Below are 25,913 nucleotides of genomic sequence, written 5' to 3'. Positions count from 1 at the left end.
ACAGCCTTGGACGTGCAGGTCCATCTGCAAGCTCATTTCCTGCCAGGCAAACAAGATTCACTGGCAGATGACTTAAGCAGAAATCTCCTAGACCCACACGATTGGCAATTAGAGCCTAACACCTTAAACCTTCTGGTTCAGAAATGGGCAACCCCAGAGGTGGATCTATTTGCCTCTCCCTGCAATCACCAGCTCAGCAACTTCTTCACCAGGACTCCTCACAGCAGGGCCTGGAAAGTGAATGCCCTAATCCTTCCAACGGGTAAATCTCTCAATCTGTGCTTTTCCCCCTCTGCCCTTTCCATCAAAAGTACTGCTCAAAATAAGACAGGACAGACCAATGACAGTTCTGATTGCCCTAGACTGGCCACACCAGCACTGGTACCCACTCCTGCACAGCTTTCACCGGTGCCTCCCTGGCACCTACACCAGAACCCAACCCTGCTCTCTCAGCAGGGGGGCAGATCTTGCATCTGCAACTGCAAACCCTAAATCTTGCAGCCCGGCTTATTCCTTGAATTCTCCCCCAGTAACCAGCCTAAGACTAGGTGCTGGATGTCATTCTTGAAGCCAGAAGATCCAGTACAAGGAAATTCTATGCTGATAAGTGGAAAAGTTACTGCTCCTGGATTCAGTCTTAAGGAGAAGACACAAATCTCCCCTCACTGCCTCTAATCCTGGATTACTTGGCATATCTGCTCCACAGAGGCCTATCCTTCTCCTCCACTGAGCCACCTCTCTTCTCTCACCCTCTTATCAAACAGTTCCTGAGAGGGGCAAACAACTTAAGGCCACCAAGGAGAGCACCCACTCCTGCTTGTGACCTTTACTTTGTACTGGAAAAGCTCACGCTTCCCCCCTTTGAACCTGCTGCATCAACAGAGTTAAAAATTCCTCTCTTGGAAAACAGCCTTGCTTCTAGCCATCACTTCAGCTAGAAGAGTGTCTGAGCTACAAGCACTCATGGCTGTGGAACCCTTCATTATTTTCCATGCTGACAGGGTTTCCCTTAGGATTAACCCTTCCTTTATGCCTAAAGTGGTATCCATTGTGGCTCTCAACCAATCTATCCATTTGAGAACCTTCTTCCCTAATCCTCAAAATAAAGGGGAAAGGATCCTGCACTCCTTGGACATGCACAGACAGCTCAGATTCTACCTTGATAGAACTAGGCACTTCAGGAAGTCTGACCAGTTTCTAGTCAGTTTTGCACCAGGGGCAGAGGGCAAGGCCATTTCTAAACAAACTATTTCCAAATGGATAGCATACTGCATCCATTTCTGCTACAAGCACCATGGGAAACCAACCCCTCAGGGGGTCAGAACACATTCCACTAGGGCAACTTCTACCTCTACAGCATTCCTCAGGGGAGTCCCTACCAGGGACATCCTGGAAGCTGCTACCTGGAGTTCTGTACACACCTTCACCAAGCATTACCACCTGCCTATCTTTTACAAATTCAGGGCGGGTTTTGCAATAGCAGTTCTGCAAGGCATACTAGCAAGCCCCAACTCTTCTTGACTGCCTCCACCCTTCTTCAGCTTTGGGAATCTACCCAAATGTGATGACTGCAACAGAGAAACATGAAAAACATAGTACAGTTGTGTGCACTTTCCATAAATGTAGATGTTCGAATGTAGTCACTGTTGCAGTCCTGGTTTCCCCTTCTCAAGCCCCCTTGTTTCTATTTCTCTCTCCTTTCTATGTGTATTACTCACCCCTTTCTGGGGTGTTGGTATTTACTTTTTACTGGTGGTGTTTTTCCCCACCATAACTTAGCTCCCTATTTGTGTGTGTGTGTGTGTGTGTGTGTGTGGGGGGGGGCTTCTAACATTTGGGGCAATAAAAACTGATGTAATGGCGTCTGCTGCCTGTTTTTATACCCCTGACGACCTGACATCAGTCCTGGAGTGACAGCAACTGATGCAGAAATATTAAGTCTCTGGTATTCGGGCCGACTGAGGGCTACCTGCAGGCAGATAACCGACCGAGGGCTACCTGCAGGCAGATAACCCAAGTGTGATGACTGCAACAGTGAATGCACTCGAACATCTACATTTATGGTAAGTGTACACAACTGTACTTTTCCCCTGGCAAAACCTCATATGAAAAAATTGCAATGTTGCCAGCATATACTCTGCAACAAGACTAAACATGTTAGTGTAAAATAAATGATGGCAGTGAGTCTAGCCATCAAAGTCTTTGCTTCCTGCTGCCAGATAGGTATATTGTAAATCCAGACAGACAAACAACACTGTAATTGGGTGTATGAATAAACAATGGGGGGGGGGGGCATTACTTCCTGCTGTGTGGATTAACAATGCAGACATGGGAGCTAGCCCAGAAGTCAGGCCTGAACACCAGGGCACTGTACATTCTGTTTCAGGAGAATGTATTAGCAGACTGTCAACTGTGCATAAGTGTCTCCCAATCAATGGATGTTGAACAGGGACGTGTTCTTGGATATATTCTGCAACTGAGGTGTGCCAGATAGAGACCTGTTTTCATAAAAACAGAGAATTGAGCAAACATTGCGCTAGTATACTAACATGAAAGTCCTGGACAGCATGTGCTTTTTCTGTAACCTGAACATGAGTATTTCTGTATGCTTTCATCCAGCACCTGTGATCCTCAGGGTATTACAGGAGGTAAAGGAGAACAGGCCAGAAGTGCTACTGATAGCACCATTTTGGTCTGGGCATTATTAGTTCTGTCTCATGCTGAGTCTAGTAAGAGAACAACCATTTTTTTTTTTTGCATCAGCATGTGTACCCTTTGACTCAGAATAAAGAGTTTGTCACCCCAGCTAATGTAGACCGGCTGATAGTGTGGATGATATAGCACTTATCCCTTTTAGGCACATGTTTCCTGAGGATGTGCTAGAAATTTAGAGGAAGGCCAGGACTCCCAACACAAAGAAGTGCTATGTAACAAAGTGAAAAGGTCATTGTTGCCTTAGCAGAGAAAAGAACCTAAATAGGACAGGTATCTGTTTCTCTCCTATCTGTCAGACCTGTACAAAACAGTTATTTTTTATCTGTCTTAAAATATCTGCCTCTGACATGTCTACAAGTCTGCCTGTGGACTAACCCCCCCCCCCCGTGATACTTTCCTGTGAAACAGTTCTTTTAAGAGTTCCTGCATTTGAGGCCACCCATGAAGGAGATTTCCACCATGGGACCTCAGATTTCTGCTGGAAAAGCTCACACATCCTCTTGAATTAGCAGGTTTCACCACCATAATGTTTTTTGTCTCGGAAGATTCTTTGGCATTGGCTAGAAATGTGTCTTAATTGTAGGTCCTCATATGCAAAGAACCCTCCTTTGTATTCTATATAGACAGAGTCATACGCTGCCTAAGATGGTTCCAAACCTGTACTTGAAGTAGGGTGTTGTCTTCCTATTTTTTCCATTCTCCTTAGAATAAAGGAGAGAGGTTTTTGCATTCTGGATGTCCATAAACAACTGAGATTTTGCCTGTATGGAACAAAATACAGGGTGAGATATAGCCAACTTTGTATTACCTTTGCCAAGGGCAAGGATGAAAAGCCTGTCAGCAAGCAAACAGTTTCAGAATGGATTGCGTATTTCATTACTTTTCTGTTGCACTTATAGAAGCCTGCCTTTTCTATCAGAACCACAGCTGTTACCACAGCATTCCTGAGAGTGATTACTACTCAGGCAGTCTTGGAAGCAGCTACCTGGTCTTTACTGCATACCAGTATTGCAACCCAGCTAGTATTTCCAGGGTCTATATTAAATCAGCGAACGCTTAAAATAGCGAACACTGATTTATCAATCTTTTAAGATAGAAAGCTGACAATCCCGAAGGCACGGAACAGCGATTCCCGGGAAAAAAATCGCTGGGCCATTTTTGGGACTTTGCCATTTTCTCCACTGTGGTACAATCTCAGAGTTGGTATATTTAAGTAGGGGGGGGTGTGGGGGCACAGCACGACCCCCCCCCCCCCAGAAAAAAAATCTCTGTTTTGTGTCTTCGGGATTGTCAGCTTTCACTTTTAAAGGGTCGATAAAACAGCGTTCGCTGATTTAACATAGACCCGTATTTCCAGGACCAGGGCAGGTTTTGTCATGGACATACTTCAGAGCAGCTACCCTGTTGTCTGTAATTTCTGGAAGTCATCTCTTGATTCAGTATTGCAACAGTAAGTTATGAAGAATGTAGTATAGTTGTATTAGGAACTTGCAGTAATTGTAAATGTTCAAGTTTATCCACTTTTGCAGTATCAGTGTCCTCCCTCCTTCCCTTGTATTACTGGGACAATGGTGGATCTGAAGTTGTTGTTTTCATTTGATCTTCAACCTGAAGGACTCAGATCCGGCACAGATCTGACTCTGCCACATACTCCAGCATCGGATCCCAACTCCAAGCTCCTCACCTACCCATAATGCCCCTGTATCCCACCTCCCCTCAGATCTCGTTTGCCGCTTGTTAGATCAGCATGTATCCTTCAGCTCCGCTTCCAAGCCCCGCTTTTAATAAGTTGTATTTTTTGAGTTCTGTTTGCTTTATTTTTCTGCTCTTAACCTATCTTTATCTTTTCTAACCCTACCTACCTCTTTGCGTTCGGGCGTCAGTTATTTAAAAAAAAAAAAAACTTTCTCTTCCTTTCCCTGAACTCTTTGGTGTTTCTTTAGTGTGTGTATATGTGTGTGTATATTCCTTCTTCCTGGCTTCAGGAAGTGAGTAGAGTGTGGGCATAAGCTCCCCCCGTCTGATGCCCACACTCTGTGCGTGGTCTGCTTGGGTGTCCATCATCTAGATTCCTCCTGTGCAATCTGCACGGGCTTCAACCCCCACGTGTTGATCAACAGAAGGAACAAACTCATCCTGAAAGGCCTCCTCCCTCCTCCAATGGAGAGCTGTGTTCTTCTTCCTCCGCTCCGGCTTCTGGGACTCAGCATCCTACTAAGACGTCTGGGGATGGAGAGAGGGCCCAATACAAGCAGCGGGATTGACCAAGGAAGTGGTCTCCAGACCACTCTTCCTCGGTTGAACCCCTGTCCAAGTACCACCCGGATCCGAGCTGGAGTTCCCCTTGGCTCCGGTCGCCTTGCTTTTCACCGGAGCCGGATGTGTCCTGGGCTTGGTCTCCTCTCTCCCCTTCCCCGATGTGCCACTCCAGGCCCGGGTCGGCAGCATCTTCCATCTGGTTCTCTCGGAGCCTGTCTGAAGCAGAGGTGGACAGGATGATGCAGAAGTTCATTCAGGCCCAGATCCAGTTGGGAGTCTTGCCTGCTCCATCCCAGCCTGGGGCATGCAGTCCGCCTTTCTCCCTATTACTCCTTCTCCAATCCGACTCTCAGTTTCAGAGTCATTGGGTCTGAGGTTCCCCGGTGTCGAGGGGTCAGCGCAAATGGTCCCTGGTACCTCAACGCCGACCATTGCCCTGGATGGTTCGGCTCTGACGTTCTCTGAGCCGACCAACTCTTGAAAGTGTAGCCTCTGTGTCTGATCACAGGGGATGGAGTCGACTTTGAGGCTTTTGGGGTCGTCCCTTCCTCTCAGAGTCTCAGCACCAGCTTTTCCCTTGATGCAGTGAACAATGGATCCGACCTCTGCTGTTTCACCGTTGGGGCTCCTCTCGTTTGTTCCCTTCGAGGTGGTGGAGTGGGTCCTCTCGGCTTCTTCGAGACCTTTGACACTTTCATCCTCCGAGTCCGTCCTGGTTCCCTCATTTTCTGGATCAGAGTCTGCTATCCTGCCTCCTCAGGGACAGCCTTTTGCCACTTTGCCACAGGAGGTTCCCCACAGGAACTCCTCCAGCCTTCAGAGTCCTCCCGGAATCCCCCCCAAAGGGACCCCCTTGGAAGCGTACATGTAAGAGGAGGCAATTAGACTCCCCATCGAAGCCTCTCATGGATGATACCGACTTGGAGGAAAGGGAGGGTTCTCCATGATCACTCCTGGAGGAGGATGTCTCCTTTGGAGACATTATGGAGATCCTTTGGCAAAGAGGTGGGTGGTCTACCCAGAATCCCATGCTGGACGAGTTGGTATTCCTTGAAGCATTTGGCACGGAACCCTCTACCTCCTGGGTGTCCATTACTGCAGATCCCCTAGTGGGTCTAATCTCATCTAGGGCATGGAAGGAACCAGATACAGTTGAGCCTGTCCCCAGGCTCCCGGATAAGGTACTCAGTGCTTCTTCAGATAGACAGCACTGGTCCAGTGGGTCCCCGGTCGATGCCATGGTGGTTGCGACGGCCACCAGAAAATGAGCTTGCACAGGAGAGCTCTTCAGTCCATCCTCCAGACAGGGAGTCCCAGGCGATGGATCATTTTGCAAAGTGGACCTATGCGTCAGCCACCCTTGCCTTGCATGCGCTGAATTATTTGACACACGTAATCAGACAACAGAGGGACCTGGTCAAAGAGATTGCCGAGTCTGCCCCAGCGTCCGCCATATCGCATGCTACTGAGGGTGCCTCTTGCACAGGAGAATTCTTCAGTCCATCCTCCAGACAGGGAGTCTCAGACGATGGATCATTTTGCGAAGCGGACCTATGCGTCAGCCACCCTTGCCTTGCATGCGCTGAATTATTTGGAACATGTAATCAGACAACGAGGGACCTGGTCAAAGAGTTCACAGTCTGCCCCAGGATCCACCGTATCACATGCTACTGACGGTGCCTCTAGGGCTGCAGGAACAGATGTGGCCATTAGATGGCATGCCTGGCTCCGGCTTTGTGCTTTTTTGGAGACTTTCAAGGCGTCTTTCACGAACCTTGGAAAAACGGTTTGTGATACTTTAGTCCAGAGCGAGAAGGATGGGAAAACTTTGTCTGCCATCAGGATTCATTTCTCCACCCCACAACAATCCTTCTCTAGGAATCAGCATGAGGTTAAGAAGATGTCAAGTCTCAAGGTTCCTTCCAAGACGCTCAGGATTCGCCTTCCCCTGGAGGCAGAGAGGGGCCTTCATGGCAGAGGGGGTCCGAAGAACCAAAGGTCTCGGGATTCCTTCCCGGACAGACCCTTTCAGTAACCCTAATGGGTTGCCCAACTGCACGTCTCTGGAAGCAGTTGGGGGAAGGCTATCTCTGCACCCAACGTCCTGATAGTCGATTACAAATGATCGTTGGGTTCTGCAGATCATATCCAGCGGTTACTCTGTTCCCTTTTTCCATCCCCCTGTTCCCCCAAACACCTCCCAGACATGTCATCCGGTCAGCCGGAGCAGGCAGCCGCAGAAGTTACCAGGCTGCTTGCAAAGCGAGTCATCCAGTCCATACTCCCAGACCAGTCTGGATCAAGCATTTATTCCAGGTTCTTTTTTGTGCCAAAGAAAATGGGGGACTTAAGACCCATTGTGGATCTTTCAACCCTGAACCTGTCGGTTGCCAAGATGAAATTCCGGATGGTCACCCTTCAATCCATTCTGCCCTTCCTGCAGATAAACGACTGGATGTGCTCGCTGGACCTCCAGGGTGCGTACTACCATATCAAGATGAAGAGGCACTTTTGCTTCCAGCTGGGAGACCATCATTTTCAGTTCAGAGCACTCCCCTTTCGGCTCACCACTGCCCCCTGGGTGTTCATCAAAGTGATGGTGGTAGTGGCGGCTCACCTGTGGCCACAGAGCTTTCAGGTCTTCCCCTACCTGGATGATTGGCTCCTCTCTGCTCCCTCCAGGCATCGACTGATTCAAGCCAGGGATCATCTCCTTCAGATTGGTAAGTACCTGGGCATAACCATAAACCTCAACAAGTCTCAGCTGGTACCAGTGCCAGGTACTGGGTTTCATAGGTGTTTGGTTGGATACTATCCAGTGCAGGGTGTTTCTACCCCTGGACAGACTTTTATCACTCCATCATCATGTGCTTTACATTCTCCTCGCTAACCTTCCCCTGGCCGGCTCAGTTCTTCGGGTGTTGGGGTCCATGGCAGCCGCAGTCACTCTCGTCTCAACTCCACATCTTCATATGAGAGTTCTACAATGGACCTTAGCTGTTCAGTGGTCTTTGGTAGTACTCCCTTGTCACATTCTGTTCGTCTATCCCATGTGTGCAAAGACTCCCTTCTTTGGTGTCTCCAATCCCTGGACCTCATTCAAGGTCATCCGTTTGTTCTTCCCTCCCCCGCAATCAGTGTGACCATGGACGCCTCCCTGCTCGGGTGGTGGAGCATTGCATGGGAAGGACGGTCCAAAGCACATGGCCCTCTCTGGAGATCAATCTGCATGTGCTTTTGGAGGTGCAAACTCTCTGTGCCTTTCTTCCTCTGGGGATTATTGCCATACAGACGGATGTGTCAGTAGTCTGGTATATCATCAAACGGGGGGGGGGGGGTCAGATCTTATCCCCTTTGTCACAAAGCCTTAAGATTGTGGTAGTGGGCGATCTCCACCGGCCGTTTTCTGGTGGCAGCGCACATTCTGTGGGAGGTCTAACATATTGGTGGACAGTCTCAGCAGGTCTATTGTGATTCCTTACAAGTGGCCTCTGAATACTTCAGTAGCGGAAAAGATCTTTCTAAAGTGGGGTCAGCCTTGCTGCAATCGCTTCACCTCTCCTTCCAATGCAAATTGCAGTGAGTATTTCGCTTTGAACTCCCATTCGGGGAAGTCCCCCAGAGATGCTCTAGTTCATGCTTGGCCCTGCGGTCTACTGTATGCTTATCCTCTGCTTCCTGTTATTCCCAAGTTCATTCAGAAAGCTCGACGGCTGTGGAGCTCACTGATCATCATTGCCCCTTTCCAGCCTCGCCAAGTTTGATTCTCCACTCTGTGGTCTCATGTAATGTGTCTTTCTTGGACACTAGATCCGGTTCTGGATCTGATTACACATCCCTCAGTGATTCTTCACCCAGATGTAGCCTGAAGCTTACAGTTTGGCTGCTCCAATTCTTGTGATAGTTAGGACTCCCAGGCTGTCTTCTCCTGTTAAGAAGGTCTTGTAGTGGCTCACAAATCTTTTATCAGGAAAGTTTATTCGAGTAAATGGAAGCGTTTCTCGATCTGGGCCTCTCAGCATGACCTGGATTCTTTCACTGTGCCAGTTTCTGCCATTTTGGAATTTTTGGCGGACATTTTTAACCATGGCACTAGTTTCTCTATGGTTAAGGTACAATTGGCAGTGATTTCTGACTTTCACATAGGCAAACATTTGGCTTCATTGGCTTCTTCTGAACTTTGTAAGACCTTCTTGAAAGGTACCTTTCTCCTTAGGCTGCTTTTTAAGGACCCAACGCCCCTGAGCTCTAACTTTTGTGCTGCAGGCCTTGGTTTCTTCTCCTTTTGAACCAGTGGCCACGATTGATTTGCAGTTTTTGTCATGGAAGATGGCCTTTTTGGTATCAATTACCTCGGCCAAAGAGGGTTTGTAAGATTCAAGCCTCATCTGTTAAGCGTCCTTATATGGTCTTTCATAAAGATAGGGTACCCCTGAAGACTAATCCATCTTTTCTACTGAAGCTGGCATCAGAATCTAATATTAACCAGGTCATCAATTTACTAGTTTTCCTTCCAAATTTCCAAAATAAGGGAGAGTGCAAATTGCAGTTGCTTGATGTTCAGACAGCTGCATTTCTGTTTGCATAGAGCAAAATCCTTTCTTAAACCGGGTCAACTTTTTATTTTCTTTTCCAAACCTTTCTTGGGGAGAGCCTGTTTCTAAAGTTACTATTGCTCGATGGATTTCTGAATGCATTTCATTGGCCTATCGAGCCAAAGGGTTATCTCCACCAGGGCATGTCCGGGTGCATTCCTCTAGGTCTGTTACTTCTGCGGCCTTTTGGTCCAGGGTTTCTTAACATCATATCTGCTCTGCGGCTACCTGGGGGTCATAGCACACATTTATCTCCCATTATAAACTGGACCTTCTTTCCAGGAGCAGGGCATCCATTGGCTCAGCCATGCTCCGGAATATCCTTCCATGAGGACATCCCAGGGTTTATTGGTAGCTGGGGACTCTGTCCCTCAAGTTGAAGATCAAATGAAAACAACTTCAGATAAGTTTTGTACTTAAAGTAATGTTCTATGTGAGTTGTTGCTTTTAATTTGTCTTTAACCATCTCTCCCTCGTTCCCCTGGCTTGTGTGGGTTGTGTGGTGGACTGGATGGAAGAGTTATAGCCCCTCTATCCTGACTAGTCTTGCCTTTGATAAGCCTTTTGTGGGTTGTGCCAGGATTATAGGCATATTGTCTAGTTGGGATGCTGCTGATGTTCTTCGTGTTTCACTGTTGCAGTCATCACACTTAGGTTATCTGCCTTGCAGGTAGCCCTCAGTCGGCCTGAATAGCAGAGACTTAGTATTTCTGCATCGGATGCTGTCGCTCCTGGACTGATGTCAGGTCGTCAGGGGTATAAAAACAGGCAGCCCAATGCCATTACATCAGTCTTTCTTGCCAAGGAGGAGCCCGAAGCAGTAGTAGTTCACAAGTGCTGGTTGGCCACTACCTGAAGTTTTTCGTTTTCATTGAATAATCCTGAAGTCTTCTAAAGCGAAGTACCCTGTTGGGGATCCTTTTTTCTTGCTCTAACCGATGTCAGAAAAAGTTAATTGTCTTGCCTGTGGAAAGCAAATACCTCTCAGAGATTTTCATTGTTACTGCGTCACCTGTTTTGGCCCAGACAACGCCATCCCTCACTGTCGGTTTTGTGCCTTTTTTAATGCCCAAACCATTCGTCGTTGGGCTCTTTTTGTCATTAAATTCTTTCGCTCTTGATCTCCGTATTCCAGACCTTCCTCCAAACCAGTGGGCAGAGGCTGAAAACCAAGTACTTTCCCTGCTCAGCATCAGATCTATTCAGCCTGTTCCAGTAGAACAGAGGGGTCAAGGATTCTACTCCAGACTCTTCCTGGTACCCAGGAAAGAGGGGTCTTGGTGCCCAATCCTGGATCTTTCAATGCTGAACACCTTCCTGGTGGTACCAAAGTTCAAAATGTTTACCCTGCAACAGCTTCTTCCTATGTTAGCCAAGGATGCCTGGATGTTCATCGTGTTACACTGCTGCAGTCATCACACTTGGGTTATCCTGCCGTCAGGCGGTCCCGCACTCGGCCAGAGTTCCAAAGTCTTGGTCCGGCGTCTGTTGCTGTCGCTTCTTCCCTGACGTCAGTGTGCCAGGGGTATATAATATGCATCCAACGCCATTTTCTTCAGTCTTATTTGCTGCGCGGTGCCCGAAGCAGAAGCAGTTCGCAAGTCCCGGTCGGCCGACTTCTGAGAGTTTCGAAGTTGAATTTCGGATCCGAAGTCTTCAATAAAGCTAAGTACCCCGTTGGGGAAACCTTTTTCTTGCTTCAGACCGATGTCAGAAAAAGTTAATAATTGTATTTCTTGTGGGAAGCAAATACCTCATAAGGACTTCCACTGTTACTGTATTCCATGCCTAGGCCCTGATCACGACGTCACTAGTTGCCGGTTTTGTGCTAGATTTAACAAACGCACTATAAAAAGGCATTTTAATTTTGCTTTACACTACTTTGGCCAAAGGTTCAATTATACCATGCCGTCGGATCAGCCGACGACCTCAATACAGAAAAAACGCAAAGACAAGGATAAGGACAGGCATCCGAGGTCCAAAACAAATGACAAAACCTCTTCTAGGCCAGTCGCCGGTCCTCAGTGAGGCGCTTTCGCAGCCCCTGACACCCGCTACCTCAGAGCCACAGGCCGCTTCCGACTCCCACGTGGAGACATCTAGGCCTCTGGAAACTTAAGGTATTGGACCTATGGAAACTAATCCCTCAGATGGGTTCGTAGCCGCTGAGCAGGCATCGGCTTCTGAGGGTGTTTTCAGACCTTCACAACTTACCATTAAAACAACAGCCAAGACAAAGGCACCATTAAAGACAAAGAAACAAGTACAGCATTCTCCTGGACAGCCCTCCATGCCTAAGAAACAGATGCTTAAAATGGCCGAAGACCTCATTACTCTAATCAGGGGTTCCCATCCCCCTCCTGAGAAAAGGCCTAGGCAGGATACAGACTATGACTCCTCTGATCAGGTTTCCATTTCCTCTGATTCCTCTTCAGACCAGGGATCCTCTCTACCCCCCTATGAGGACTATGATGCTGACGAATCTATCCCTTCAGCTTCTCCTCCTGAGGATTATTCTTTTGGGGAAACTTTACATTACCATGAGGGAGCATTTCCATTGGGAAAGTCAGGATTACTCAGAATCCAAGAAAAGGCTCAGGGATTTCCTGTTATTGCCTCAGCACAGGCCTCTGGCTATTCCGCCTGTTCTAGATATTGTGGATGATGTGTTTTCTGAATCCAGCTCATCTCTTGACTCTTTGCCCCCTGCTCCAGCCAAGCCAGATAGGCATTAATAGAGTCCCTGACTCTCACAAGTTTCTTTACAAAAACCCTTCTGCTGATCCAGAAACTCTTTTCACAGGGTCCAAAAGGGGTTAAGGCTTCCATTGCAAAAAATCCAGTACCCTCTGACAGAGATTCCAGAGCTTTGGATAGATGGGGGAAGAAAGTATGCACGTCTGCAACTTTAGCAGTAAGAGCTTTAAATTGCCAGTTTCACATACTTAAGTAACAACACTATTTAATGGCTCAGTTAAAACAGAAAATGCTTGCAAGCTCAGAAGCTCCTGATTGTAAAGAAATGCAGGATTTATTGCATGCAGTTGAACAGGTGGGAAAACATACTCTGCAATGTGGTTTTGATTTTTTAGAGGCCTCTTGTAGAGCCACAGTTACAGGTTCTGTGATTCGAAGACATGCTTGGTTAAAAGAACAGAGTTTACCTGATCATGTTAAGGCAAAATTATTGGATGCTCCTTTACAGCATGATACCTTGTTTGGTGTTAAGGCAGAAGAGGTGTTAAAGAAAATGGAGGATAAAGCTAAATCTATGCAAACAGTCAAGGATTTCTTACAGGTACAGCCACCTCGGTTTAGCAGAAATTGTCCAACAAAGAATTTGTCCTTTCCAGTGTCAGACAGGCCACAGAGAGGCAGATACAGATGCCCTAGAGGCAGATCTCAACCCCAAGGCTCAAACAGACAATGACAGTGGGGCACCTCAACCTCTAAAGGAGGTGAGGACAAGTCTCAACCTTACAGGAAACAGTCACAATGACTTTCCTCTGCGTACGCCAAGCACGTTCCTTTTGGAAGCCCCCTTAGGGGGAAAACTAACACTTTTTTCTCAAAACTGGCAAACAATCACCCAAGACAAATGGGTCCTGAATATTGTGTCTCAAGGTTACAGATTCCACTTTCATACTTTACCAAAGCTAAAAGGAATGCCAGACCTGCCTCAAAATCAATGGGCAGAGGCACAAAAACAAATTTCAGCCCTCATGGACATGAGAGCTATACAAAAAGTACCACAACAGGAACAAGGGCAAGGATTTTACTCAAGACTCTTCTTGGTCCCCAGAAAGGACAAAGCCTGGAGGCCCATACTGGACCTTTCAATTCTGAATACTTACCTGGATATTCCGAAATTCAAAATGTTGACATTACAGCAGCTTCTACCCATGCTGGGCAAGAAGGCTTGGCTTGTTACTCTGGACCTCAGAGGCATACCTGCATGCCCCTATCAGACAAAATTGCAGAAGATACCTCAGATTCAAAGCTGGTACAATGCACTACCAATTCTCTGCACTGCCCTTTGGATTAAGAGCCCAGGGTCTTCACAAAGTGCCTGACACCAGTAATTGCATTTTGCAGACAAAAAGGAATTCAACTATATCCATACCTGGGCGACTACCTCATTCAAGCAGAGACAAAGGACATTCTTCTACAGCATCTGGCATTTGTGAAAAAGTTGCTAATTTCTCTAGGGTACACAGTAAACGAAAAGAAGTCAAAACTAGTGCCCTCACAACAGATTACATTCCTGGGTGCCAGCTTAAATACAACGGCCCAGATGGCTTACCTCACGCCAGACAAACAACTTCAACTAACTCAATATTTTCAATTACTGGCAAAAAAGTCGCATCTCCCTGCAAGAAAAATTCTGCAGTCCCTGGGATTCATGGCATCCTGCATACTACTAATACCATATGCCAGACTGCATGTGAGGAAATTACAATGGTACCTAAAAAGTGTTTGGACTCGACACTCTCACAGTTTAGAAGTAGTAATTCCAATGATTCCCTGCCTACAGCAGGAGTTTCCATGGTGGGTACAGGCATGTCACCTAAATAAGGGTCAGCCTTTTACCCAACCCACAGCCAGGCAAACTCTAACAACAGATGCTTCGGATTACGCCTGGGGAGCACACATGGCAGGAAAATGCATTCAGGGCAAGTGGACCACAGACCAGATGCATCTTCACATCAATCAAAAAGAAATGTTGGCTGTTCAAAATGCCCTAACAGCTTTCAAGGACATTCTACATCCAGGACAACTATTACTAAAGACAGACAACACCACAGTAATGTGGTACATAAACAAGCAAGGGGGCACTCACTCTTATCCCCTATGCAGGCAAGCCATGACCTTGTGGAACACAGCTCTAATGTACCAAGTTCACCTGCAAGCACAATGCCTGCCAGGAAAGAAAAATACTCTGGCAGACGACCTAAGCAGAAATATCATGGACTCTCACAAATGGAAATTGAATCCACAAATCTTCAGCATGATAACACAAAAATGGGGATGCCCAGACATAGATCTTTTTGTCTCCCCACTGAATTGCCAACTACAAAAATTCTGCACAAGGACTTATCACAAACAAGCATGAAAGTGGATGCTCTTCTGTTCAGCTGGAAAAACCTAAAAGTCTTTGCATTCCCACAACTGCCTCTCCTTTCAAAGGTACTCCTAAAAGCCAGACAAGAAAAACCACAGATGATCCTGATTGCTCCAGACTGGCACTGGTACCCAGTCTTAAGGAACTTGGCTCAGGGCCCACCATGGATTTTGCCCCAAATTCCACACCTTCTGACTCAACAAAACAATCAGATCCTGCACAGTCAGCTCAAAACCCTAAACCTGGCTGCATGGCAGATACTTTAGTCAAACAGGCAACACCTCTCTCTAAAGCGGTTATGGATGTCATTTTGGAGGCCAGGAGGGCCTAGCACCAGGAAAGCTTACTCAGAAAAATGGAAGAGATTCTGCGCCTGGAACCAGGCTCACAGCTTTGACCCTCTTGTTCCAAACATTCCTCAGATTTTACAATACTTAACTGAGATGCTGGACAGAGGCCTATCCTTTTCATCAATTAAGATCCACGCCTCTGCCATTTCTGCACATTACAACACAGATCCTCCTTTATTCTCTCATCCCTTGCTAAAGCAGTACCTCAGAGGAGCTAAAAACATAAGACCGCCCCGGAGAGCACCAACTTTGGACCTCAATTTCGTTTTGGAAAAACTGACCCCTACCACCTTTTGAGCCAGCCAATACAGCCAATCTAAAATTTTTATCATGGAAAACAACTCTGCTCCTATCAGTAACTTCAGCACGAAGAGTCTGAGCTACAGGCATTAATGGCAGTGGAACCTTTTATAATTTTTCTTCAGGACAGGGTATCTTTAAGGACAAACCCTACCTTCATGCCAGTGGTGGTATTTAGTGTGGCTCTTAACCAAACCATCCAATTGCCAACTTTTTATCCAAACCCCCAAAATAAAGGGGAGAAACTTCTGCATTCTTTGGACATACACAGACAGCTACGCTTCTACTTGGACAAAACAAAAGCTTTCAGGAAAACTGAACAACTGTTTGTAGCATATGCTGCAGGATCACAAGGCAAGGCTATCTCAAAGCAGACTTTATCCAAATGGATAGGACGCTATTCGGTACTGCTACACACAGCATGGAAAATCAGTCCCTAATAACATTAGGCCTCATTCCACCAGGGCAACAGCCACTTCAACAGCCTTTCTCAGAGGAGTACCTACCAAGGAAATTTTGGAGGCTGCAACTTGGAGTTCAGTGCACACCTTCACCAAGCATTATCACCTGCTTCTACTCTAAATCCAGAGCAGGATTTGCCACTGCAGTTCTGCAGGGCCTCATAGCCAATCCTAACTCTTTATAGACCAGCCACCCAAACTTAGCTTTGGGATTCAACTCAAGTGTGATGACTACAGCAGTGTAACACGATGAACATAGTACAGTTTTGTACCTACCATAAATGTAGATGTTCGTGTGTTCACACTACTGCAGTCCAGGTTACCCTCCCTCCATCCCCTCTGAACTAGCTGGAATTATCTATACCTTTCTATCCTATACAACCTTTGGGGTGTATTTGCTGGTAACTGAAGGTATTGTTTTTATTTTATATGTTTATGTTTGATTAGCAATATGTATTGCCTACCTGCTTGGGGGCACCTGACATCTGAGGCAGGAAAACCTGAAGAAAATGGCGTCAGATGCATATTGTATAGCCCTGGCGCACTGACGTCAGGGAAGAAGCAACAGCAACCGACGCCGGACCAAGACTTTGAAACTCTGGCCGACTGCGGGACCGCCTGACGGCAGGATAACCCAAGTGTAATGACTGCAGCAGTGTGAACACTCGAACATCTACATTTATGGTAGGTACAAAACTGCACCCTAGACTTAAAGAAGCCTATCTGCACATCCCTATAAGGGAGTCATGCAGGAGGTATCTATGTTTCAGGGCAGGATATATGCATTATCAGTTTTCTGCACTTCCCTTTGGCTTATCTACTGCGCCCAGGGTATTCACAAAATGCCTGGCTCCAGCAATTGCACACTGCAGGCGGAGAAATATCCAAATTTGCCCATACTTGGATGACTGCCTGTTTCATCCAGACAGTTAGGAATTGCTGCTTCAGCACCTGGCATTTGTAAAAAACCTTCTCAGCTCCTTGGGGTACACCATCAATGAAAAGAAATCACAACTGGTACCTAGTCAAAAGATTATATTCCTGGGCGCAAGCTTGGACACAACTTCTCAGATGGCATTCCTCACTTCAGAAAAACAAGTTTATCTGACAGATTACTTCAAACAAATGGCCACCAGAACCCAGCTATCTGCAAGAAAAATACTGCAAGCCCTAGGGTTCATGGGCTCATGTATACTGCTAATTCCATATGCAAGACTGCGTATGAGGAAACTTCAATGGTACTTAAAGTCTTTGGTGCCAACATTCTCAGGACCTGGAAACAGTCATTCCTATCATACCCTGTCTAAGGGCAGAGTTCCTTTGGTGGGAAGAAGCATGCAACCACAACAAGGGACTGACATTCACTCTACTCCACACCACTAAGACCGTGACCATAGATGCATCGGACTATGCATGGAGAACTCACATGGCTGACAAATGTATTCAAGGCCACTGGAGCCCAAGTCAAATTCATCTGCACATCAGCCAAAAAGAGATGCAAGCTGTACAGAATGCCCTGACAACTTTCAGATCCCTACTCCTTCCAGGACAACTGCTTATAAAAACAGACAACACCACAGTTTATGTGGTACATCAGCAAGCAGGGGGGAACCCATTCCTACCCACTCTGCAGGTTAACAATGGCCCTGTGGACCACAGCCTTGTGCATCAAAGTCCATCTACGAGCTCAATTCCTGCCAGACAAACAAAACTCACTGGCAGACAACTTAAGCAGAAATCTCCTAGACCCACACGAGTGGAAATTGGAGCCCAGCACCTTCAACCTTCTGATTCAGAAATGGGGGGACCCCAGAGGTGGATCTCTTTGCTTCCCCCTACAACCACCAGCTCAGCAAATTCTTCACCAGGAATTCTCACAACAGGGCCAGGAAAGTGGATGCCCTATCATTTCAGTGGGAAAACCTATCAATCTATGCCTTTCCCCCCTCTGCCTCTTCTCTTAATAGTATTACTCAAGATAAAACAGGAGAGGCCAAGGACAATTCTGATTGCCCCGGACTGGCCACGCCAGTACTGGTACCCACTCCTACGCAGCATGATAATGGTGCCACCCTGGCACCTACAGCAGACCCCAACCCTGCTCTATCAGCAGGAGGGAGAGATCCTGCATCCACAATTGCAAACCCCAAATCTTGCAGCCTGGCTTATTCCTTGAATTCCCCACCAGCAACCCTAAGCAAACAGGTGTTGGACGTCATTCTTGAAGCCAGAAGGCCCATTACAAGGAAATCCTATGCTGATAAGTGGAAAAGGTATTGTTCTTGGATTTAGTCGAAAGGAGTGGACACAGCACTGCCCTCCTTACCTCTAATCCTGGATTACCTAGCAGAACTACTCCACAGAGGCCTATCCTTCTCCTCCATTAAGATCCATGCCTCTGCCATCTCGGCTCATTACAACACTGAGCCACCTCTATTCTCTCATCCTCTCATCAAACAATTCCTGAGAGGGGCAAACAACTTAAGGCCACCAAGGAGAGCACCCACCCCTGCTTGGGACCTTAACTTTGTACTGGAAAAGCTCACGCTTCCCCCCTTTGAACATGCTGCTTCACCAGAGTTAAAATTCCTCTCCTGGAAAACAGCCTTGCTTCTAGCCTTCACTTCAGCTAGAAGAGTGTCTGAGCTACAAGCACTGATGGCTGTGAAACCCTTCATTATTTTCCATGCTGACAGGGTCTCCCTCAGGACTAACCCTTCATTTATGCCTAAAGTGGTGTCCATTGTGGCTCTCAACCAATGCATCCATTTGCCAAACTTCTTACCTAATCCTCAAAATAAAGGGGAAAGCATCCTGCACTCGGACGTGCACAGACAGCTCAGATTCTACCTTGGTAGGGCTAAGCCCTTCAGAAAATCTGACCAGTTGCTAGTCAGCTTTGCAACAGGGGCAGAGGGCAAGGCCATTTCAAAACAAACCATTTCCAAATAGATAGCACACTGCATCCATTTTTGCTACAAGTACCATGGAAAACCAACCCCTCAGGGGGTGAGAACACATTCCACTAGGGCAACATCTACCTCTACAGCATTTCTCAGGGGAGTCCCTACCAGGGACATCCTGGAAGCTGCTACCTACCTTCACCAAGCATTACCACTTGCCTATCTTTTCCATATCCAGGGCAGGTTTTGCTACAGCAGTCTTGCAAGGCTTACTAGCCAGCCCTAACTATTCTTGACTGCCTCCACCCTTCCTCAGCTTTGGGAATCCATCCAAGTGTGATGACTGTAACAGTGAAACACTAAGAACATAGTACAGTTGTGTACACTTATTAAATGTAGATGTTCAAGTGTATTCACTGTTGCAGTCCTGGTTTCCTCCCACCAGCCCCCTGGAATTCTCTCTCCTCTCTATGCCTATTTCTACTAGCATTGGTATTTACTTTTTACTGGTGGTGTTTCCCCACCATAATCTAGCTCCCTATTTGGGGGGCTCCTGACATTTGGGGCAAGAAAAACTGATGTAATGGCATCGGCTGCCTGTTTTTATACCCCCTGACGTCAGTCCAGGAGCGACCGCATCCGACGCAGAAATACTAAGTCTCTGGTATTCGGGGTGACTGAGGGCTACCTGCAAGGCAGATAACCCAAGTGTGATGACTGCAACAGTGAATACACTCAAACATCTACATTTATGGTAAGTGTACACAACTGTACTTTCTGCAACAAACTCGATCTGAGGGGAGGAGGGAGTCAGGGGCATTATGGGTAGGAGAGGAGTTTGGATCCGATGTTGGAGTATGTGGCAGAGTCGGATCCGTTCCTCATCCGATTCCCTCAGGTTGAAGACGCAACAACTCAGATTGAACGTTATGGTAAGTACATAACTTATTTTTTTGGTGAATTCCTAATGTAGACCTTTCTCACCTTCCCTCTGTACTAGAGAGCCAGTTTTTACGGTTCCTTTAGATAGAATCTCCCACTCGGGTGGGTCATCACTAGGTGAGTCATGGTTTGGCTCTAAGGAGCAAATCTGCATTGGCAAAAAAGATCAAAAGGAGGTGTTGGCTGGCATCCCTTTATGCTATTTTTGTCCTGACATTACTGTGGGAAGGAAGGGACGATATTGAGCCTGGAAGGGGGGAGGGTGCAGAGCATCTGAATTCTGCAGGCAGGAATCTTACTCGAATATCTGCAGTTATGGTAAAGTATGCAGCAGTGTTTTCTAGTAAGTTTATTACACAGCTGCTCTTTCTTGCAAGAATGCCATTTTTGTGAAAGTAGAAAGACAGTTTTCTAAATGTACTGCAGTACTACTAGCTTAATGGGTAGCCCTGTTGTAATTTACATCCATTTTTGTTCTCTCTAATTTGCTGTTTTCTCCTGATCACTGTGGTAAAGCTGAGGTACTGTAATAGGCATGTTTGATGCATGACTGTATTTTCCTTCATTAGCCAGTTGTTTGGAGAGGAAGATGCTGACCAGGAAGTGTCTCCCGACACTGCTGATCCTGAAGCAGCATGTGAGTATTTTATGACGTTTGAGCTACTTGTTGCATTTTATCTGCACCTTTTACTTTTGACATTGTCTGTTTTACTGTTGTGAGTATTAGACAAAATCAGTTGTGTATGACTATTGCAAGTGGTTTGTTTTTTTTAAAGGTGAAGGGGTTGTAAGACTCTTTAGAACTTATGCATTAATCTGCTTGCCCTTTAGCAAGTTCAGAAACATTTGAGGCTGGGCGAATATCCTTTAATAACCTTTAGTCTTCCAGAGTCAGAGAGTGTGATCTTTGATATACAAGTTGACAGCCTGTTAAAGTGCATGATGGCATCCTGGTGTCACAATCTGCAGCAGCAGTGATACAGCAGATGGTATACTTTTTTCAAGAGTCTTGCCTTTGAGCCCTGTTGCAGGCATTCTGCTGTAGATACTACACAGTTTACCACATGTAGCAAGCGTTAGGCTACCTATACTAAAGGTTTTGGATTTTTCCTTGGACTGCTTACTTTTTGTGCCTGACCATTTGCATTGAATGACAAAGAATCTATTTTAATTTCTGTTCTGTTAATGATCCTAAATAAATATTAGCTTAGGTAGGGGATTGGGTATGATAAACAGACATCAGCATGGAAGTTAGAACTTTGGTTACCTGAAATTAAAGTCATAAGGCCACCATAACCTGTGGTCTGAGAATGTCCAAAAGCAGTTAATCAAAGCAAACTTCTCATTTTGCCACCTTAACAACTTCATTTTGTGCTTTTCTGTGCTGGAGGCTCAAGAATTCATCTTGTTGTCTAAGGTAAATAGAACCTCAGGGTACATTGTAAATTTGTTAAGGTGCTTTGTTGAAGTTCCAGATTTGTGTAGATTGTTTTGATAAACTGTAAGCTGACCATTTTTGAATTTGGTTATTCATATTGGACCCTGAACCTCCAGGTTTAGAGGAGGGAGATTATTTTTGCTGCATGGGGTCTCCTAATGAAAAGTGAATGGCATTCAGCAGAAGATCTCTGGCAAGTCATTGGCACTGTTGGAGAGCCTTCAGTCATGCAACATCATGAATGTTGTGCAGACTTGTCATTGTACACCTATTCTGGATTAATACAAGCAAAAAAAAAAACTTAATGTAGCATGAGTTTGGCTTGTGCTGTTATGACTCATCATTTGGTTTAGAAAGGAAATCTTGCAGATAAAAGGATGTTGTGGTTTAATAGATTGGCATAATGAAGACAGTAAGATGGGAGCAAAAGAGCAATTTGAAGTAAAACTCTCCTTGGAGTAATTTGGGTTCCCTCTATTTCCAGGGCAGCCAGAAAGGATTCCCAACCATCCACTTTATCTGTTTCTACCCCAGGCCATGTTTCAACTCTAGAAGTGTTGTAACAGTTTATGGAGCCAATGTTTTTGGCATCAGCACTGCCAGAAATTTTTCCTGTGTCATTGATGCCTTGGCACTGATGATCTCAGTGTCAGCACTGTCCGTGCCAAGAGTCACCAGGTGCAGGGTTGTCAGTGCATCCATGTATTAATACTGAGATCAGAACCAGCCCCTTAGGGCTGCTGACAGTGTCAGCTCTGACAGCATTTGATTCCTTGATAACAAAGACCACTTGGCTTTGGTATCAACCCCAGTACTTGTGGATGTCAGTGATGTTCATCGTGTTACACTGCTGCATTCATTACACTTGGGTTATCCTGCCGTCAGGCTGTCCCGCAGTCGGCCAGAGTTCGAAAGTCTTGGTCCGGTGTCGGTTGCTGTCGCTTCTTCCCCTGACATCAGTGCGCCAGGGGTATATAAGATGCATCCGACGCCATTTTCTTCAGTCTTTCTTGCCGCACGGTGCCCGAAGCAAAAGCAGATGTTCATCATGCTATGCTGCTGCAGTCATCACACTTGGGTTATCCTGCCGTCAGGCGGTCCCGCAGTCGGCCTGAATTCCAAAGCCTTGGTCCGGCGTCTGTTGTCGTCACTTCTTCCCTGACGTCAGTGCAGCAGGGTTATAAAAGAGGCAGCCGACGCCATTTTCTTCAGTCTTTCTTGCCGCGCGGTGCCTGAAGCAGAAGCAGTTCGCAAGTGCCGGTTGGCCAGCTCCTGAGATTTTCGAACAGAATTTCAGCCGAAGTCTTCTATAAAGCTAAGTACCCCGTTGGGGAAACTTTTCTTGCCTCAGACCGATGTCAGACAAAGTTAATAATTGTATTTCTTGTGGGAAGCAAATACCTCATAAGGATTTTCATTCTTATTGTATTCCTTGCCTAGGCCCAGACCACGACGTTTCTGGTTGTCGGTTTTGCGCTAGGTTCAATAAACGCACTATTAAGCGTCGGGCTGATTCCGCCCGACATTATTTTGGCAGAAAATTCAACTACATATGTCGTCGGAACCTCTGACAGCCATTATGTTTAAAAAACACAAGGACAAAGACCAGCAGCCTAGACCTAGACCAGATACCGAGGTCTCTGTTAGACCTGCCGCCGGATCTTCGGTACTTAGTGAGGCACCTACACAGCCCCTGACTACCGCAGATTTAGAAAATATGACTACCTCTCAGTCAGAATCTGCTGGGCCACTGGAGCCGGTTCCTCCTCTACTTGCGGATGCCAGCCCTGGCGGCAATCCGGAGACTATGGACAGGCCTTCGGTTTCAGAAGGCGTCTTTAAACCGACTACTCTCTCCATTAAGTCATACGCTAAGCTTCCAAAGGTTAAGAAACTGGGTCCACAGACTCCCACACAGGCCCCTATGCCTAAAATCAGATGCTCAAAATGGCGGAGGACCTGATTACCCTTATCAGAGGTTCCCAGCCCCCTCCTGACAAAAGGCTTAGACTGGAGGAAGATTTACCTCCTTCTGACCAGGAATCCATTTCCTCAGCAGACTCTGAGGAACAGGATTACCCTTTCCCTCTCTATGAAGACTCAGATGCTGAGGAGTCTATTCCCTCTGTTTTCCCCCCGGAAGACTCTCTTTTGGGGAAACCCTGCACACCATGAGAGAGCATTTCCACTGGGAAGGACAAGATTACTCTGACTCCAAGAAAAGACTCCGTGAGTTTCTTCTTCTACCTCAGCATAGACCCCTAGACATTCTGGATGATGTCTACACTGAATCCAGTTTAAATCCAGATTCCTTACCTCCAGCACCACCTAAACCAGACAGATACTACCAAGTCCCTGACTCTCACAAGTTTTTATATAAAAGCCCTGCTGCAGACCCAGAAACCATTTCCCAGGGTCCCAAAGGGGTTAAGGCCTCTACTGCTAAGAATCCACTACCTGCGGAAAGAGATTCCAGGGCATTAGAAAGATGGGGGAAAAAAGTGTATACCTCTGCCACTTTGGCAATGCGGGCATTAAACTGCCAATTCCACATGATTAAATACCAGCAGTACTTGCTTACTCAGTTAAAACAGAAAATGATCCCTCAAACAGATCAACTAGATTTCAAAGGGATGCAAGATTTGTTGCAGGCAGCAGAACAAGTGGGAAAACATACATTGCAGTGTGGTTTTGATTCTTTGGAGGCCTCATGTAGAGCAGCAGTCACAGGGTCTGTAATACGTAGACATGCTTGGCTAAAAGAGCAGATCTTACCAGAACGTGTCAAAGCAAAGTTACTGGATGCTCCACTGCAAAAGGATGCATTATTTGGTGTCAAAGCAGAGGAAGTTTTAAAGAAGATGGAAGAAAAGGCAAAATCAATGCAAACAGTTAAAGATTTCTTACAGGTACAACCTCCTCGTTTCAGCAGAAACTGGCCATCAAAAAACTGGTCCTTTCCTGCTTCAGACAGACCCCAAAGGGGCAGGTACAGATGCCCTAGGGGCAGAGGCCAGCCACAAGGTACCTTCAGGCTTAGACAATGGCAAACAACAAATCAAAGAGGGGGAGACGACAGATCTCAACCCTTCAGAAAACAAACTCAATGACTTTCCTCTTGGCCTGCCAAGCAAAATTGCCCAGGCAGCACCTCTAGGAGGAAAACTGGCTCTTTTCCCACAAAATTGGCACATCATAACAAAGGACAAATGGGTTCTGGATATTATTACCCGAGGCTACAGATTTCATTTTCACACTTTACCACGAATGAGAGGCATGCCAAATCTGCCAACAAACCAATGGGCAGAGGCACAAAAATAAATTTCAGTCCTCATGAACATGCAAGCAATTCAGAAGGTACCTGCAAAGGAGCAAGGTCAAGGATTTTACTCAAGACTTTTTCTAGTACCAAGAAAGGACAAAGCCTGGAGACCCATCTTAGACCTTTCAATTCTAAACACGTACCTGGACATTCCCAAATTCAAAATGCTCACACTACAGCAGCTTCTTCCCATGCTGGGCAAGGAGTCTTGGCTGATAACGGACCTCCAAGAGGCATACCTGCATGTCCCTATCAGACAAGATTGCAGAAGATACCTCAGTTTTTTGGCAGGTACAAAGCATTATCAATTCTCTGCATTGCCCTTTGGCTTATCTACTGCGCCCAGAGTATTCACGAAATGCCTGGCATCAGTAATTGCATACTGCAGACAGCGAGGAATACAAATATATCCATATCTGGACGACTGCCTGATCCAAGCGGACAGCAAAGACATCCTACTGCAGCATCTGGCATTTGTAACAAAGTTGCTAAGTTGCCTAGGGTACACAGTAAACAAAAAGAAGTCAAAACTAATACCCTCACAAGAAATAATTTTCCTGGGTGCCAGCTTGAATACAACGGCCCAGATGGCTTACCTCACGCCAGACAAGCAAAAACAACTGGCTCAGTACTTCAAAAAGATGGCAACTTCTACCCAGCTCACTGCAAGGAAATTCCTGCAGGCATTGGGGTACATGGCATCCTGCATTCAACTAATTGCATATGCAAGACTGCATATGAAAAAACTACAATGGCACCTAAAAAGTGTATGGTCCCAACACAGACATAGCCTCGAAGCAAGTATAACTCTTATTCCTTGCCTTCAAAAAGAGTTTCTATGGTGGGCTCAAGCATGCCAAGCAAACAAGGGCCTTCCATTTGTCTCACCTCCAGCAAACCAAACCTTGACAACAGATTCATCAGACTACGCTTGGGGTGCACACATGGCAGGACAAATGCATACAGGGCAAATGGTCTGCAAAACAAAGGCAACTACACATCAATCAAAAGGAGATGCTAGCTGTAAAAAAATGCACTAACAGCCTTCAAGGACCTCTTGCAACCAGGACAACTTCTAATAAGGAAGGACAACACCACAGTTATGTGGTACATAAACAGGGAGGAACGCACTCCTACCCACTATGCAGACAGGCAATGGACTTGTGGAACACAGCGTTAACTTGCCAAGTACAACTGCAAGCACAATTCCTGCCAGGAAAAGAAAACATTTTGGCAGACAAATTAAGCAGACATTTGACAGACCCTCACGAGTGGAGACTACACCCACAAGTATTCTCAATGAAAGCTCAAAGGTGGGGACCACCAGACATGATTTGTTTGCCTCAACCAACAATTGCCAGCTACAAAAATTTTGCACAAGGACTTATCCCCTGGCCTGGAAAGTGGATGCCCTATCATTCAGTTGGACAGCATCGTCAGTCTACGCCTTCCCACCTCTGCCTCTACTGACCCAGGTATTACTGAAAGCCAGATCAGAGAGACCAC

The 25,913-nt window shown here is 46.3% G+C and overlaps 1 protein-coding gene across 1 annotated transcript in view; it reads left to right on the top strand.

Moving 5' to 3' along the window:
- Positions 1-25,913, top strand: part of UBA2 (ubiquitin like modifier activating enzyme 2) — a 985,116-nt gene that overhangs the window by 463,768 nt on the left and 495,435 nt on the right. The window contains exon 7 of the mRNA XM_044081921.1: positions 20,217-20,284. Coding sequence (XP_043937856.1) covers positions 20,217-20,284 — 68 coding nt within the window. The remainder of the gene's footprint in view (positions 1-20,216; positions 20,285-25,913) is intronic.

This window comes from Protopterus annectens, chromosome 8.part1 (genome assembly GCF_019279795.1).
Source record: "Protopterus annectens isolate FY-2018-M chromosome 8.part1, PAN1.0, whole genome shotgun sequence".
In the NCBI taxonomy this organism is placed as follows: Eukaryota; Metazoa; Chordata; order Ceratodontiformes; family Protopteridae; genus Protopterus; species Protopterus annectens.
The sequence above is the reverse complement of the archived record's forward strand: the minus strand, read 5'-3'. Positions and strand labels throughout refer to the sequence as shown.